At 39.0% G+C, this 14,095-nt stretch overlaps 1 protein-coding gene across 3 annotated transcripts in view; it reads right to left on the minus strand.

The window, feature by feature from the left end:
• The window catches only part of LOC145350898 (rho guanine nucleotide exchange factor TIAM2-like), a 345,497-nt gene that overhangs the window by 29,534 nt on the left and 301,868 nt on the right, over positions 1-14,095 (minus strand). For all 3 annotated transcript variants that reach the window (XM_080200337.1, XM_080200338.1, XM_080200339.1), the window contains 3 exons: positions 11,728-11,907; positions 4,874-4,942; positions 1,251-1,376 (listed from right to left, as the gene is read on the minus strand). In XM_080200337.1, coding sequence (XP_080056463.1) covers positions 1,251-1,376; positions 4,874-4,942; positions 11,728-11,907 — 375 coding nt within the window. The remainder of the gene's footprint in view (positions 1-1,250; positions 1,377-4,873; positions 4,943-11,727; positions 11,908-14,095) is intronic.

Genomic DNA, 14,095 nt, shown 5'->3' on the forward strand with positions numbered 1-14,095 from the left:
ATGATTAGACTTATTTCAGTAAAAAGGCAGGTTCATCATCACCTTTTCATTGGCCATTAGGGAAATATCCTAGCTATGTCAGTGATGCTCACGTTCTATGAATCACAGAATCTTTACAGTGTAGAAGGAGACAATTCAGCCCATCAGGTCTGAACTAACCCTCTGAAAGAACATTTCACCTAGTCCCACTCCATTATCTTATTACCATAACCTTGCACATTCTTTCTTTTATGATAGTAATCCAACTCTCTTGAACGTGCAAGAGAGCACTGCCAATCCAGGTTTCAGGAAACTGCACTATTCAGTGTATATATCTATTTCAGCTAGCAGCACATTATCAATGGACTGCCATGAATGAAGGATTAGGCTTATTTCAGTAAAAAGGCAGGTTCAGTCCAATTAATGACTTCAAGTTTCTGCACAGACCCCCAGAACAATACTAAAGCTACATTAAATAGTCTCACAGCACCAGGTTAAAGGCCAACAGGTTTATTTAATAGCACAAATTTTCAGACTCATCTAATGAAGGGGCAATGCTCCTAAAGCTCGTGCTGCTAAATAACTCTGTTGGACTTTAACCTGGTGTTGTAAGACTACTTACTGTGCCTACCCCAGTCCAAAGCTGACAACTCCACATCAATACTAAAGCTAGAAAAGTTCTTTTACTAAAGTGGTCTATTTGAGACAGTCAAATCAGAGTGTAATGGGGCTACTTCATACAAAAACTTCAGCACAAAATTTCTATCGCTATTGGTGCACAATGAAATAAAGATTGCAGTAAAAATGAATAATTTAGTTGCAAGAAGACTGGACATCATAATTCAATGAAGATGTCCCCGATTATAAGCCCTGAATTCATTTAAACATGTACATCAATTACCCTCATGTTGTAACTCTATGAGCAGCGCTATGTCAAATAGAAAATATCATTAGTTCCACCACAATGTTACAACTTTACATTGCAGCCATTTCTGAACTTTCCTGATCCTGTAAATAAATGGTTCATTTTTTTTTAAAAAAACTCCATTCTTAAAGTACAAAGCCAATGTGTAGAGTGGACAGGGCCAGCTCTTAATCCACCTCTTGCTTGCTCCAAAAATCAATTAAAATTCAAAGTGAATCCAATTCATGATGCCTACAAGAGAGACATTCAAGATCCAAGATGACAAGAAAAGACATGGCACCTGATTTTGGGCTTGATCTGATGCTATATCTTAGCCAATAAATAAATACATAAATTGTTAACTTACTTTAAATTGGGATGGAGTTTCAAGCTTGCTGAAATCAGGTGATAAGGCAATCCCATCATCAAGTGTCTGCAGAAACATCTTCTGAAACTGGAGCATTTCAGGCAGGCTCCCAAACAATGACTCCATCTGTGAGAACATGGAAACAGAAGTCTAGCATTCTGTTGAAGAAGAAACTCAATCATCTGTCTGTGCATCTTGGGCATGGGAACCACAAATCCAACTATAGGATGTATGAATGCTTCATTGAGGTTAAATATGGGACTTGAATTCAATTTCAAATCAACAGCAGAATTTAGCTTGTGAGCTTAATAGCCACCAGCAACAACCCACAACAATTAAAATTAGAAGTAAATTTGCAACCAACATTAAAGCCTACAAACACAAACAATGGGATTGATATGCTGGACCTCACTATGCACAACTCTATTAAAATTTTCACGAGAAATCTGGACTTCTATACTAAAAGCAACCAAAAACATTGTTGTTACTGGATATATAATAACAGCACAGTGGCGTGTTTAAAAAATAGCTGAAGGGATAACCTGAGATATTACATCAATATTTCATGGGCAAGAATATTTAGTTACTTCAACAGAGTTACAGAAATATGAAACCTTAGGTTTGGTTCTGTTGGTCTAGTGGCTTATCTTAAAATAGGCTATCAATGCCAATTTCTTCAACTATTATGGTCCAGGCATCTTGCTTGAGCTTCAGTAGCAGGAAGGCTCATTTTCTCTTAAGGGCATTTTTATGTCATCCCATCTTGTTCTGGGTCAACCTCCCAACCTACGCTACATTGGTAGTGAATGCTTTCATAAGGTCAGATTTGTAGTGTAGCAAGAGTTGGCAGTGACACCAGAGGAACTGATATGAAATCAGATATGCATATAGTATAATTTAAGATTTTTGATCTGTGGTCAAAATACTTTTTGCTTTGCCCGCTAGGTTAAGTAGCAATAAAGCTGCCAATAGATGGAACTGATTCATATATCACATCACACCACTGATGTTATCTCAACTTGACTATGGATTCAACTCCAGTTATGATGCAAAAGATTTGATGATATTTGATGAGTTCATCTTTACAATGACAAAAATACATGTGATGCAATGTGAGCAAAACATATTCAAGCAAAGTTACCTTCTGCTGTGTCCTGTTTTGGCTTCATGGACAATGTTTTCCAACTGCAGCTAGTGTGAACTCAATTAAAATAATCCCAAGAGTTCCTCTAATACATTTTTATGAAGTTTTTGAACATGTTAAATTTTGAGAGATGGGATGCAATTGGGTTTCTTTCCAACATGTACTCCATCATTCTGTGCATGTACGCAAACATCTATGAACAAAGGTCCACTGCTCCTTCACACAGTGACAACTGACAGCCAGCAACAAAACTTGAGTCGATAAGCTCTGTGCTGTTCTCTTTACAAGACCTTGGTTAATTTATATTACAACAACAACTACTTGTATTATATAGCGCCTTTAAGGAAATAAAACATCCCTAGGTGCTTCAGAAGAACATTATAACATAAGATTTGATAGAGTTATATATGATTTTATAAGGGCAGATGGCCAAAGCCATCTGCCCTTATAAAACAACATGTAACTCTATATGATGATCAAAGAAATGAATTTTAAGCTTTTTTTAAAGTTTACTTATTAGTGTCACAAGTACGCTTACATTAACATGGCAATGAAGATACTATGAAAATCCCCTAGCCGCCACACTCCAGCACCTGTTTGGGTACACTAAAGGAGAATTTAGCATGGCCAATGCACCTAACCAGCACATCTTTCAGACTGTGGGAGGAAACCGGAGTACCGGGAGGAAACCTACACAGACATGGGAGAACATGCAGACTCCACACAGTGACCCAAACCGGGAATGGGAGGCAGCAATGCTAGCTACAAAGGAGCATCTTAAAGGGGGAAAGAGAGTTAGATAGGTAGAGAGAGCACAGGGAAGAGAATTCCAGAGCTTAGGGAAGTTGACAGCATGCCCACCAATGCAAGAGTCAGGAATATTAGGGAGGCCAGAATTGCAGATGTCTTGAGCAGGTTGTGGGGCTGAAGGAGATTAGAGAGATAGGGAGAGTTCATGGAGGTATTTGAAAACAAGGATGAGAAACTTAAAATTGATGTTTGCTTCAGCAGCCAAGGTAGATCAGCGAATACAGGTGTGATGGGTGAATGGGGGTTGGTGCAAGCAGAGATTTGGATGTCCTCAAGTTTATGCAGGGTGGAAAGCGTGTAGCCAGCCTGGAGTGCTTTGGAGTAGTCAAGTCTATAGGTAACAAAGGTTTGGATGAGGTTTCAGCAGCATTTGAGCTAAATAGTGGCGATGGGAATATCAGAAATTCCAGTCTTAGTGATCGCATGAATATTTGGTCAGAACATCATCTGGATTCAATTATGACACCATGGTTGTGATAATTCTGACTTAGTCATAGATGGTTCGGAGAGAGAGAAATGGAGTCAGTAACATAGGAGCAGAATGTGTATTAGGGACCAAAGACAATAGATTTGGCATTTTCAATGTTTAACTTTAGGAAATGACTGTTCATCCAGTACTGGATGTCAGACCAGCAGTTTGATAATTTAACAACAGTGTTAAATGCTGTGTTTTTAGCTGATGTTGCTGATAGCAGCATGTGATAGGAAGGGATCTGGGATAAATCCTGGGGGAAACAGAGGTAGCTGTGGGGCATTGCAGGTGATTCAACGAATACAATTAGACAGAGAGGAATGGAACTAGGTGAGTGTCATCAAAATTAATGTGGTTGCAATGAAGAGATGTTGGAGGAAGATGGTGTTATGATCTGTGTCAAAGGCTGCAGAAAGGTCAAGGAGAACGTGGAAGGATAATTTGCTTTTGTAATAATCGTTCGTGACTTCGATCAGAGTTAGTACCATGACAGAAGTAGATTGAATAGATTCGAACCACAGGAGTTCCAGGAAAGATGGGCATGAATTTGGATGGCAATCCCCAAGATCAAGGATTTGAGAGGAAAGGGATTTTGGAAATGGGGCAGTAAGTCAGCAAGGTAAATGGGGTCAATGTTTGATTTTTTGAAGTGAGGGGCAATGACAATGGATTTGAAGCAGAGGGACTGCATCTGCACAGAGAGAAACATTCATATATTAATAAAGGGAAAACATTGAAACAAAAACAGAAAATGCTGGAAAAACTCAGTAGGTCTTGCAGCATTTGTGGAGAGAGAAAATAGAATTAACGTTTCAAGTCTGTATAATTCTTCTAAAAGTAAAGTTTATTTATTAGTTACAAGTAAGGCTTACATTAACACTTCAATTAAGTTACTGTGAAATTCCTTTAGTCACCACATTCTGGCACCTGTTCGGGGCAATGCACCTAACCAGCACATCTTTCAAACTGTGGGAGGAAACCAGAGCACCCGAAGGAAAACCACGCAGACATGGGAAAACATGCGAACTCCGCACAGGCAGTGACCCAAGCTGAGAATCAAACTTGGGTCCCTGCAGTGTCAGGCAGCAGTGCTAACCATTGAACCAGATAATAAATAGATACAGTGAATGTGACAAGCATTGGCCTTAAACTATATTACAAGAGTTCTGAAAATAAGATAACATGCAGGCACCATACCTCATCCTGTGTTAGGAAAGTCTCGTTATGTAGGGGATCCAGATATACTTCAAACAGACAGCTTAGATCCTGCAAAAGATAGATACCATTACCCAAGAATACTGAAGTTAACTGATTTTGTATTATATTCATTTGTTCCAGCATTACTGAGTACTTCACTGCATCATCCTCTTAACCATCTTAAACAGGCTCTGAGGATTAGTATTTTATTTACCATATAGAATTGAAACATAACTGTTTAATCCTCAATGCCAAAACTGCCTAATATTGCTATAAAGAAATATTTCCACTCGTGATCATTATGGAAAATGTATTTAAAAAGTGACATTAGAGAATTCTACAGTATAATCCACAATTAATTGCATCTCTAAACAAGCAAAATATAAACTAGCTATTTGACTTTGGTTGCTGAAATACCACTTTAGTCTTCAAAGAGTGCTGTCATCTGTAAATGTTCCATCGCCATATATTAAAATAAAACAGGAAACCAGCTTTAATATCTCTGGGATCTGGATTCAGGACCAGTTCAACTTGAAAGAATGAAAATCTCTGTCCTGTGGATATGAGGATCCAGTGTGAGCTGAGGTTCAGTAGAGTTAATTCAGTTCCTCCAAGAGAAGCGTCTCCATATAACAGTGTTCCGAATTTGGCACAAATTGACAGTCTCACTCATAGAAGATATAGGATGGTTGATATTGGATATGGAATAAGGATGACACTGATATAACTGGGGGACTCATTTGATGTTTGATGTTGTTAGGGTAGAGTAGAGGATGCTTCACATTTGATCATACTGACTTAATGAAGAGTGCTTACTATCATCATTGCTGACCATAATGACAAGAAAAGGAAAGGTTTGATATTAGCAAATTATCAAAACAGCTATTCAGATGAGAGATAGCTGGAAAATTTAATCATGTCAATCCCTTTAATTGGAAAATACAACCTAATAAAGCTACTTTAGCAGCACAAAACCTGAGAAAAATACATAAACTGAAAAGGTAAAACATTTTCAATAGCCTTTGGATTTTATATTCTTCAACAACTATCAAAATACAGTCAAGTTTTTCAGTACAGAATCAAAGAGAATTATAAGTTAGAACAATGGGTTCAAATCTAGCCCAGTCTGAGAGATGTAAGACTCCTTTGTGTGCTGGCTGTAAGGGTCTTATCTGGATTGGACCCAAAACACAAAGATGTTCTAATTTTGCAATCTCACTCACGAGCCCATAGAATGACTGCTGTGGAAAATGCCACGCTGGTGTAGTAATAATGCTCTTTTGAAATTGGAACTGAACTTTTTTTATTGAGCAGATGAAGTTTGATTTCACATCTAACTGCTACACACAACATTCACGTTCTTGATGCTAACAAAGGATACATGAAGCTTTATTTAATATTAACATCCATCACTTTTATGAGCTCATCTATAAAAAGTCAAAAAGCTCATTTGTTCTAGGCACTCATGCATTAATTATTAAAATCTAATGGTGGCTCTGTGCAACTATTTTGTGTGTTACTGTACTAATACATTGTCTATTAAAGTAGTTGGTAATTTCTGCATTTACTCAGTAAAGCTGCGGATTTCTGGCCTGTTTGGTCACAAGGGAGAGTGAATACTTTGCAGAGGGAAAGAGTGAAGATTTGAGGACAAGTCAAATGCATGCCAATGCTTAAACATTAAATTACAAAGCCCTGGTAAAGAGCAAAGGTAGGTAGTAGACCGACCTATTTTTACTGTATTGAAATGTTAGACAAGAAAAAAGTTTGGCACAGAATGAAACAAAAAGAGCAATTCTACAGCAACTCTATTTTCACTGGTGGGCAGGAAGTTAGTAGAGCAATAAAATACAGATAAGAATACAGAGCATATGCCATATTCTTCTTCCTAGAGCCCTAGTTTAAAAATCTTAGGCAATGAGTTGAGACTCAGAGGCCTGGAGAGCAGAAGGTCGTCATGGCGATGACTCACAGGGGAAGGAAAATCCTGCTGTGAGGGATTGAGTGGAAAAACAAATTAGGCACAGACTACTGAATTTTAAGAAATATGAATATAGATGGCTCTGAATTATGAAATATGAGAAGCAAAACAAAATATAAAGATTGAAAATGTAATATAAGAGGCAAAGAGAAAACAAGAAAATTAGCAGAAAAATGAATGAATGCATAACCAGGATAACAGATGAGAAAATGCAACCAGAGGTAGACACAACATAAAACAAATAGGAAAAGGGGGAAAAAATATGAAGAGAAAACAAATACTTAAAATATTGAAGGAAAATGACAGTGGAACTACCTACAAGATGTAATGTGGAGAAGACTGGATTACTGAGCAGGGTGATATTAGAACAATGGATAGTCACACATGGTTACAAGTTGTTGATCTCATTATGGGATGTAAATGTCAAACCACAACAGCAAACTCAAGTTGTTGGCAACCTCATTGTCTGAAACCTGCAATCAGAATTCAGCCATATAACTACGCCCAGATGTTTTTAAATGTCTACTGTTTGAGGATAAGCAAGAGTGATGGAAGACACAAAGTGTCCTGCGTAGTTGATAAGTGATTATATCTGTGCTGATGATGAACCAATATGATGCAATCACAGCTGGTCATCGGGAAATAGAAAGCAAATATTTATACACATCACATGCACCAGCTTAAGTCCAATTTTATACCCAGTTCATGATACTGCAAATTTTATTGCAAAAGATTGATTTATTTTCAATAGGTTGATGTAGAAATTGTATAATACCGGACATCTGCTTGAAAAGTAAAAAAAGTCCTGGGATTCTTGAATATAGTACAGCTATAGCATAGGCATTCTAATGGCGAGGTGCATGGTTAGTCATATTATTAATCACCATCATTTTGCTCAATGCATATTTGCTTCACTCCTTAGATGTTGAAGCAACCTTTAATTGAGCTGATGGAGGAAGCTCTAAGATCAAAAGGATTTAATAAAAACTTGATTAAGTTGGTCTTTATTTGCACTCTCATGGCTCCATATATAAATGCATTACTTATTAATTTTTCTCTTTCATGATGCCTGCAAAATTGCTCTTCAGAACACCTCCTCCTTGTCTTTAAATCTCAAGTCACAGGATCTCTACAGTGCTGGAGGAGGACATTCAACCCATCAAACCTGCACCAACAACAATCCTACCCAGGCCCTATCCCTGTAACCCCACGTATTTACCCTGCTAGTCGCCCTGACATGAAGGGTCAATTTTGCTTGTCCATCCATCCTAACCCACATATCTTTGGAGTATGGGAGGAAACTGGAGCACCCAGAGAAAACCCATGCAGACACAGCAAACTCTATACGGATAGTCACCTATAATCAGAATTGACCGCGAGTCCCTGGTGCTGTGAGCTGCAGTGCTAACTACTGTGCCATCGCACGCAAGTCAATTTTGATACTTAAAGCATTTAACTAGTGGTTTCACTGCCCCCTTGTCCTGTCCACTGCAGCCCCCTATCCCTCCAGCTTCCAGCCCAGGCCTCCTGGCCTGGTCCTGGTGAGACTTTGAAGTCCAACTCTATCACTGCTCACTTCCTTCTAGGACTGCTGCAATCCCAGCAGTGACCACCACTCCCCATGACTCTGTTGGGACTGGAGAACTGCTGACCATCTGACTAGCCAATAGTTCAGGGAAGTGGGACTTTCTTCTCCCAATGGGTACAATAATCCCTCTCAAGCCAGATGGCGTGACAGCCATTAAATGGTGCAGGGTGAGCAGGCCAAGCAGGAGTGGACTTGTTCTCAATGCTTCCAACCCCATGGAATTTCTGCCCCCAAAGCTTAGTGATAGTGGGATTATCGTGGATTGAAGAACTGCTTCACTGTAGCCAAAGGAGTTTATACTTAATAACTCCAGGATTTCTCTTTCCAGTGCTCAGGACACAGGCAGACAGTCTCTAATAAATGCTTTATAACAGCAAGCAATAGATTGTTTGGCTTAATTTTGCATTATTGACAGTTTTACAAGTGAGAGAGGATTTCATGTCTTTTTATAGCTCAGCCCCACAGAGATCAGTATAACCCATTGACTAACTTAATGTAATCCCCTCAAGGTTTACAAAGAGGGCTGTCCCAATTCAGGTCACCTGTTGATGCAATTAAATAACTTCACTAGATATGCTGACTTTTAAACGATGTCTTGAATCTACAGGAGATTAACACTGTGGGTCCTACTGGCTGATTTTGTAGCTCCTGTGTCAATTTCAGGAAAGCGCTGACAGACGAATTTTTTTTACCTGAGCTACTAATGCACACTGTTCAAACCAACAACAATGTTGTGATTAATACAATCATAATCCAAACTGACAAACTATTAGATGACTCCATGAAATAATGTCCTCAGTTGTACAAATATAACGCGTACACAGTACAAGATCTGAATCTGTGGAAAATTGGCAATCTAAAGCAGAGATCAGAGAGCACAAAAGCAAACTTGACAGAATTAATCTGAATGTTACGGAGAAAGAGACACTAGTGAGGTGACCAGACCACTGTTACTCCCAACAAATGAAGCATCTCCACCCACATCTCCTCCCTAAGTATCTGCTGCTGAGCAGGTAGATATGGTGCCAGCTGTTTCCTCAGCATTTGTCCAGGTCTCATGAGCCCACATCATCTGTGCTTTTTCGGGGGTTTGGGAAGTTTTTGCAAGATGAACTGATTTCTACAGTCAGCTGATATTTGATATACCAACTGAGTGTTCAGATGGAAAGATAGGCTGTAGAATAATGGAACATTAAATGGAAATTCCATCAAAAAAAGATGCAATGAATAGACTAGGGCCCAGAAATTTGGGTGGGTGATGACGTACAGCATGTTTCCTGCACCTAAATAACGAGATCTAAGATGACCCAGATATTGTACTTCATTATAAAGAAGCTGATGTGGCATCAAAGTCAGCCAGTGGAGAACTGCGTTATATCAAGCCACTGCTAAAGTGACAGAGGCCTTGTAGCAAATGGTTCATAGGCTAATAAATCATGGGGAGGGAGGCTAATCAGGAGTTTGGAAGAGAAGTGATTGGCAGAGAAGGCCAGGATGAGTAAGGGCTACCTGGGAAGGGAAGCACTGAAGATTAGAAACAGCAGAGATCATGAATCAACGATCACATTTACAACAGATGGTTCATTTAATGTGACGTTAGGAAGAGTACTCCTGCTCTGCTCCTCCCAACACCACCTTTAGATAAATTATTTATCTAAAGGTGATCCCTTGGGTTGTTAACCTGAATGTAACATGCTGACTGCCTCAGGGTAAGTCAATTTTAGAAAGGTTTATTTGCATATGCAAAGGATCCAATGTCAGCTTCAGATGTAGTTAAAAGCATCTATTCTTTCCTTTCCAGTATGCTGTGTGGTGTACTCCCAGATAGAAACGTGTGTGTGTTTTCTGTTTGGAATATCATGGGTTTAGTAAACCAATCAGCCTGGTCAATCAGTGAAGTGCCCACAACACAAAATGCCCTAAGTAAACACAAAATTGTCAACTCACAGAGAACCCACCGTAACTGCCTTGGGAAATGGAGAAATAGTATACTAAAACTACAATCCATTTTGTAAATATAAATACTCAACAACTTTCAGTTGGCATATAATTATATGGCTTCCAAAGTACTTGCAGCATAAAAAGGCACCAAATTATAGTTCCCTGAGCCATCAGTTACACTGTATTAGATCAGGTCCCCTTCCCCCTCAAGATGGTGGACTGAACATCAGAGGAGGAAACAATGAATAGGTTATTCTGCCTTTATGGTCTTAGCTTTCAAAAGTCAGGATATGCACAGAATAAATGTAATTAATGTTGGGAAAGATGACTACGAGCAAATACTATAAATTGTAGCACTGTAGTAAAATTGTGGTATTTGTTGGGATTGGAGTACAGTTTTGAGCCTGTCTGATGGTTTAGTGTAATGGTGGGCAACCTGCGGCCCAGAGCCACACGCGGACCATCTGGGTTCTGAGTGTGGCCCATAAGACAATTTTGTTGGCCGTTGTCAATATGCAGGGTAACCACATCCTGTAGATTTCTGTCCAAGCAGTTTTTTTCCTACCAGTTTGACATAAAGCAAAGGCAAGTGAAGTGAGATGTATGCTGATTGCACACAACACTGACCTTCAGAGTGGTGCGCTCACTTTACGTCCAAAGTGTAAATATTTATTTTGTTTAAAATTTGAAGTTGATAGTTTTATTAACATTTGAATGATTAAATATTTTCTAGAACTCATTATGAAATATTTGTCATATCGTTGAAGTACTGTGAAATTAAGAAATGTATTTAACCTTATTCATGGGGTTGTGATTAGTGAACAGGCCTGACTTCAATCTTGCAGCCCACTGAAATGAAGGAGACTCTCTGATTAGCCAAGATTGTCTATCACTACTTTAGAGAGTGTCACACTAAGCACTACAGACAACGGTGTTCAGACACAAGTCTGTATCTACTTGGGGTATCAAATTCAAATCACCTGGATTCAGTTTTGAAATAACAACTACAGTTTCCATTCCCAATTATCATCTACGAATTCTTGCTGGAAATTCCCAATCATCATCAAGGAACTCTTGCTCAAAAAATTACATGCTGGAAGTTGGACAAGGAAAGAATCAGCTTGGTTGTTACTGACTGTATGTAGAAGTATATGGGTATGGATGAGATGTTCAAAGGTTTTGTAGCTGTGGAATCATTCCTCAGCATGAGTCAACGGCAGAATAAGATGAAGGAGACACATTAAGAAATTGACAAATATTTTATTTGATGGCAAAATATGGGTTACTCATTTTAACTTAATTAACAAGATACATGCATGCCTTCAATTTAACCTTCAGACATACCTTCACATAGGACTTCTCTGTATCTATAAGTTCATGGATAACTTTCCGAAGTCTCTCTGCGTCAGAGAGGTGTCGTGCTAGTGGCCTCAAATTTTGATCAAGATTCCCTTTCTGCCCATCCATATCAGGTGGCTGCAGTTCATATAAACTCCGACAGAATGTAGAAACCTGCTCTGCACTCTAGAGAAAGGGAGAAAAGAGACGGTAAACAAAACCAACTAATTGACTAGTTAACTCAACTTCCATCATTTCAGATTCTAGTTTTGTATTAGACCATCAGAAAACAATAAAGAAAATTGGAATTACTGGGGAGAAATTTATTATTTGATTTCATGGCAAAAGAAGAAGAATAGCTTAAGTAAGTTCTTAGAATGCAGAGGTTTGATGTCTGAACTTTGCTAAGTGAGGTAATCCTAGCCTATGTGGATTCAAGACAAAACAGCAATAGTTGTTTCTATTATTCAAAAAACTCTGCTGAAAGTGAAGGTGTGCAGCTGGGCGGATGTCTGGCTCAACTGTGATGCATGGAAAATCTTGCCAATGCTCCATTTAAAATTCATACATAAATAGTGAATGCATTACATACGGAAGTGCAATCAGCAAAGAGTCAATATCTTCAGCAGAGAATGCAAAAGAGAGAGAATAAAGGAACAAAGTCTTCTGCTTTGGACCACCTCAGTTTAATTTCAGTGAAAATCCATTGCTCAATAAAAAAAATTCAATGAATAGTCTTCCATATTTTCTCTGAATACTGAAATTACTGCGTAGTTTTAAAACTGATACTATGTACAAAATGTAAAGATGATCTTAAAACTTCCTAGATCAAAACACAGGTGAGTTGCAACAATCAATCCCCATTACATTCTCTTTACCTTTAATTCCTTTTCACAAAGCTGAAATAATTTCCGTTTCCTCGTACCTTGAACCCACTGAATACTTAATACAGTGAAGGCAAGTAAATACCTGGGTGAGAATTGGACCCCAGCCTCTGAATATCCACATTAGTTTGTCACTGTCCTGATCAGTACTTCATAGACAAAGGCAATGAAATTCATTCAGTGCTGTGTGGAGAGAAACTCACAGTTCCACACCACACCCTGAGTAAATAGTACCCTTGGGAGTTGAGTCTTTTGTGCATCAAATCAAGGTGCGTGTTCCACTGAATATCCAATAACCTAGCAGATGTAACATGAAAAATTTATGAATCAAAGCCAAGTGAGTTAAGTTTATGGGGTGTGGGGAGATTTCCTCTATAAACAGAGTATGAAGAATATGTTACATTCTCTGGTACATATAGCTAACAGAAAAAATTTGACCACTACTCCCTGTAGCATAACAAGTCTTTTCCATCCGAAGAATAGTACTAGAACTGCAGATGATCATTACAGTAACACAATTAAATTTCTGACACAAGTCTTCAGTAACAATTAGAGAAAGAACATAAGAACATAAGAAATAGGAGCAGGAGTAGGCCATCTAGCCCTTCAAGCCTGCCCCGCCATTCAATAAGATCATGGCTGATCTGTCGTGGCTCAGTTCCACATTCCCGCCCTCTCCCCATAACCCTTAATCCCCTTGCCTATCAAAAACCTATCAACCCGCGTCTTAAAAATATCTAGCGAGGCAGCCTCCACCACTTCAACGGGCAGAGAATTCCAGAGATTCACCACCCTTTGAGTGAAGAAGTTCCTCCTCAACTCCGTTCTAAACCGCCCCCCCTTTATCTTGAGGCTGTGCCCCCTAGTCCTACTGTCCTTTCTGAGCGGGAAGAGTCTCTCCATCTCTATCCTATCCATCCCATTCCATCATCTTATACGTCTCAATGAGATCTCCCCTCATTCTTCTAAACTCTAACAAGTACAAGCCTAGTTTATTCAGCCTCTCCTCATAGCTCAACCCCCTCAACTCCAGTATCAGCCTAGTAAACCTAAGAAATAATATTCTTCAAAAAAAGTCTCAGTTCAACCATAATAATTAGAATCTAATTAAGGTCAGTTGTCCTGAATTTAACTGTTTAATGCACGATGTTCTACTATGTTCCTCCATTTTGCCTCACTATTTTTCACCTCTTTTCTCTTGCTGATGCATAGCATAGCTCCTTTTAAAACTCAAATAGTTGGTAATCAAATACATGGGGGTGGTGGGTGAATTTGCCTCCAAAAGGCCCCAAAATGCACAGAAACATTCAATCAAAAGGCAACCAATCAAACCAAAGTACCCACCAACCCCCCCGACCCCCAACAATATATGGAACTGGCATTCTGTAAGGTGCTGCTCCTCCAATCACAAGTTGTTTCCTTTCCAAGCTTGCTGTTGATGGGCTGCTTGTTTCCCATTTTCCTACTCAGCAGCCTATGAGTTGAGAGGT

Source organism: Carcharhinus amblyrhynchos, chromosome 12 (genome assembly GCF_965287045.1).
Source record: "Carcharhinus amblyrhynchos chromosome 12, sCarAmb.v2.hapA, whole genome shotgun sequence".
Classification (NCBI taxonomy): Eukaryota; Metazoa; Chordata; class Chondrichthyes; order Carcharhiniformes; family Carcharhinidae; genus Carcharhinus; species Carcharhinus amblyrhynchos.